This window comes from Neltuma alba, unplaced genomic scaffold (genome assembly GCF_004799145.2).
Source record: "Neltuma alba isolate B1F8T4 unplaced genomic scaffold, ASM479914v2 tig00002811_pilon, whole genome shotgun sequence".
Lineage (NCBI taxonomy): Eukaryota > Viridiplantae > Streptophyta > Magnoliopsida > Fabales > Fabaceae > Neltuma > Neltuma alba.
Genome location: NW_021633026.1, coordinates 294,255 through 297,796, shown reverse-complemented (window position 1 = coordinate 297,796; position 3,542 = coordinate 294,255). Strand labels below are relative to the sequence as shown.

General features: G+C 39.8%; 1 protein-coding gene across 1 annotated transcript; it reads right to left on the bottom strand.

Annotated features, from left to right (window-relative positions):
* On the bottom strand, positions 1 to 3,294 carry LOC114738700 (putative disease resistance RPP13-like protein 1). The gene has a single exon (XM_028926767.1). The coding sequence runs from the start codon at positions 3,292 to 3,294 to the stop codon at positions 1 to 3; it is 3,294 nt and encodes a 1,097-aa protein (XP_028782600.1).
* Between the last annotated feature and the right edge of the window lie 248 nt (positions 3,295 to 3,542).

Below are 3,542 nucleotides of genomic sequence, written 5' to 3'. Positions count from 1 at the left end.
TTAGTCGTCAAAAATGATTATATTAGGGATATGAGCAATTTTAGGCCAATCTAGTCCTTTCTCCTTTTCACACCTTCCCTTCAGCACCGGACATAACCTAATAGTTAACTGAGAAAGGGTTCGAGGTAAAGCATCTTTTGGCATGCCTTCAAAACTCACGCAATCGCAATTCAAAAATGATAAGGAAGTGAGAGCATGGAGGTGCATAAGACCCTTAGGGTATATGCTTTCCAACTTGCGACAATAATTGAATGACAGAGATTGGAGATTGGGCGGCAACAATCTCTCCTCTTCAGGGAACCGCTTCATGTGTTCATCAATAATTTCAAGTTGTTTCAAAGACAACAACTCATGCAAACCCCAATCCCTACCACGCGCAATGAGCTTTGAACACCCATCGATTGAAAGACGTTGTAGGCTGGAAAGCATACCTCCTTGGGGTAGAGATTTCATTGCTGGACAACGCCATAAGTATAGGTCATGCAGAGGTGGAGGCAAATCTGAGGTGCTCCATCTGGGCATGTCTTGCACTGATATCTTCGCACAGTCATCTAAATATAGTTTTTCTATGACAAGGGACTTGGGAAGCATGGCCTTCAAACTCCCACATCCCTTAATTTCTAGTTTTTTTAAACAAGGAAGGTGTTGAGGCAAAGAATTTTTCAGTTCACAACAATAATGTATATGAAGTTCTTCAAGGCATGGGAAACTTTGACCTTGTTTAAATAAAACCCATTCTGTCCATTTTCTCATATTAGAAAACTTTAAATATGAGAGGGAACGAAATGGTGGATCAACTGAGGAGCCATTCCCATAGAAGTCTTCACGTATCGCCTTTATTCCGCCAAATCCATCAATCACGAGTTTCTGGAGGAAAGGTAGCTGCCCAAGTGGTGGTAATAAGCTCTCATCATTGTTACCGCGCAAAAGTAAAGACACTAACTTGGGTAAAAAAGTTTCAACACCAAGAAGCCACTTTGGAAATTTGGTACCTCTGTATCCCTCAATAGTGAGCTCTTTCACACTCTGATTTGGCTTAACCGCTTCCAATACCTGCTCCAGGCATTGTGCCTCTTTAGGACTATAGCTGTCTCCCCGATATGACAACGTCAATTTATCCAATTTCTTTTCGTCCAGTTTGGCCTCCCTCATATCTGTAAGATCACTTATGTGCTCCATATTTGAGATGGTAAGTGAGCCTCTTAAGTGGTTAAAGGCTCCTAATTCTTTTATATTTGGTCCTCCTTTCTTTGCCACAACAAACATAGTCATTGTTTGGAGCTGATTGAACTTTCCCATACATCTTGGCATCTTCTGTATGGCACAGGCTTCCAAGTCAAGATGACGCAAGTTGATGAGTTTGTAGAAATTTGATGGCAACTCAGTCAAGTGACGACAGCCTCTTAATTTCAATGTTTGTAAATTAATCAATGAGCACATTGAATTTGGCAATTTCATAACAGAAGTATCGGAAAGATCCAAGTAATGCAGGTGCTTTAAATTGCTAATGCCATCTGTCAAGCTTCTCAAATTTTGAGATCCCTTCAAAGATAATTGCCGTATGTACTTGAGACGACAAAACCTAGACATTACATCATCGCCAATGCTAAGACTGTCAAATTGGATGAAACTACGTAATTGGTGGCATTTTAGAACTCTCTCAAAAATGTCAACATTATCGCTTTTGCGTCTTATATATGAAAAGTAGCGAGTCTTGGTTGACATATCTTGTGTCTGAGCAGCATCGAGCCACACAAAAAACTCTCCTGCCATAGATTTTGCTAAATCATTCAAAAGATCATGCATGACAAAATAATCGCCACCTCTTTTCGATGGCTCAAAAAAAGACCTCGACTCTAGATCTTTGAAAATTTCATCACCTGTTTCTTCAAAACTCATACTTCTTTGGGTCGGATATATTAAACCATCTGCCATCCACAATTGGATTAAGACATTCTTGTCTATGTCATAATCTTTAGGAAAGATGGAGCAATATGCAAAACAACGTTTTAGATTTGACGGTAAATAGTGATAGCTTAATCTTAAAGATGGGATAGTGTTGCTATCATTTTCTGATAATTGCCAAATCTCACTTTCCAAAATCTTACCCCAATACTGAGAAGAGAGTTTTCTGTGCAACAAACTTCCCAGTGTTTTTATTGCTAAAGGCAATCCTCCACACTTGTTCACGATTTTTCTACCGATCGGTTTGAGATTTGGATCTCCGTCATCATGTTGGTTGTCAAATGCATGTTTTGCAAATAATTTCCAAGAATCTTCTTCTTGTAATGGCTTCAAAGGATACGAGTAGGTACAACACATGACTTCTGCCACCTTTCTATTACGAGTTGTGATAAGAATCTTACTCTGTGGTGCTGCTACTTGTCTCAACGGAGCTTGGAAGACCTCCCAAATTCTACTGTCCTCGTTCCACACGTCATCAAGAACAAGCAAGAATTTCTTAGGCGAGCATAAGCAAAGATCATCTGATCGCTTCTTTTCAGGTTGAAGTGACTCAAGAATTACTTTTGTACTTTGATGAGCATCAAAGTCTTCAGAAACACACACCCAAACTCTATGTTGAAACTGATCCTTCACACTTACATCTTCATAGACATGTCGTGCGAGGGTCGTCTTGCCCATCCCACCCATACCAATGATGGCAATCACATCCAAAGGCGACTGATTCCCACCCATGTTCTCTGATAGTAACATCTTCACAATCATCTCTTTATCAGCATCTCTACCATACATATTGGATTGATCTATCAAAATTGTGGAAGGCAATCTTTTGTATTCTTTCCCATTCACTCCCAATTGAATACCAGTAGATGGCCCTTCCCTAAATCCCAATATCTCATTTTGCTTTATAAGATACTCCAGGTTGTTTAGCACCACTTTGATCCTTGACTCTATCGTTTTGTCAAACTGATTTTGATTACCAAGAGCAGTAAAGAAGCCTCGTACCTTGTGGATAACAGTAGTACTTTGCGATTCAGCATCTAGGTCCTGTCGTGATGCCTCAATAGCAATGTCGTCCAGCAAGTCCTGAGCCTTAAAGACTTCATCTTTCAGCTCATCAAGCCATAGCTTCACACGATGGTCTCTGTATTGCCTTTCCTCTACATCTTCAACAATTTTGTCCACGGAAAGAAGGATGATGCGCAATTTTGTCAGTAAGTCATAATCAAGCTTTCTGCCACGAAAGTAGTTGAAAAAGTCACGAGAAGCCAATCTCTCAAATGCCACTTGAAGGAAAGAGGAGAGAAACGCTCCAGCCACCAGCTCCGCCATGTCAAAGCTAAGAGAAAGTATTCAGAAAAAAAAAAGGAAGAAAACTGGACAAAGATAGAACTAGAAATTGAGAAGTTGTTAATGCTTCAGTAATGCGTGGTGAGGCATAGACAGGTGAAGTCTTTCTTTGATTGTTGGAAACTCTGGATGGTTCTAAGAAATTACTCTGAAATTATAAAATACAAGATAAGCTTGAATTTGAGGGATGCATAGGAACTTGCGTGTTCGGATAAACTTTTGAAAATTCA

Coding starts and splice junctions, on each gene's coding strand:
- LOC114738700 (XM_028926767.1), bottom strand. CDS start 3,294: ATGGCGGAGCTGGTGGCTGGAGCGTTTCTCTCCTCTTTCCTTCAAGTG.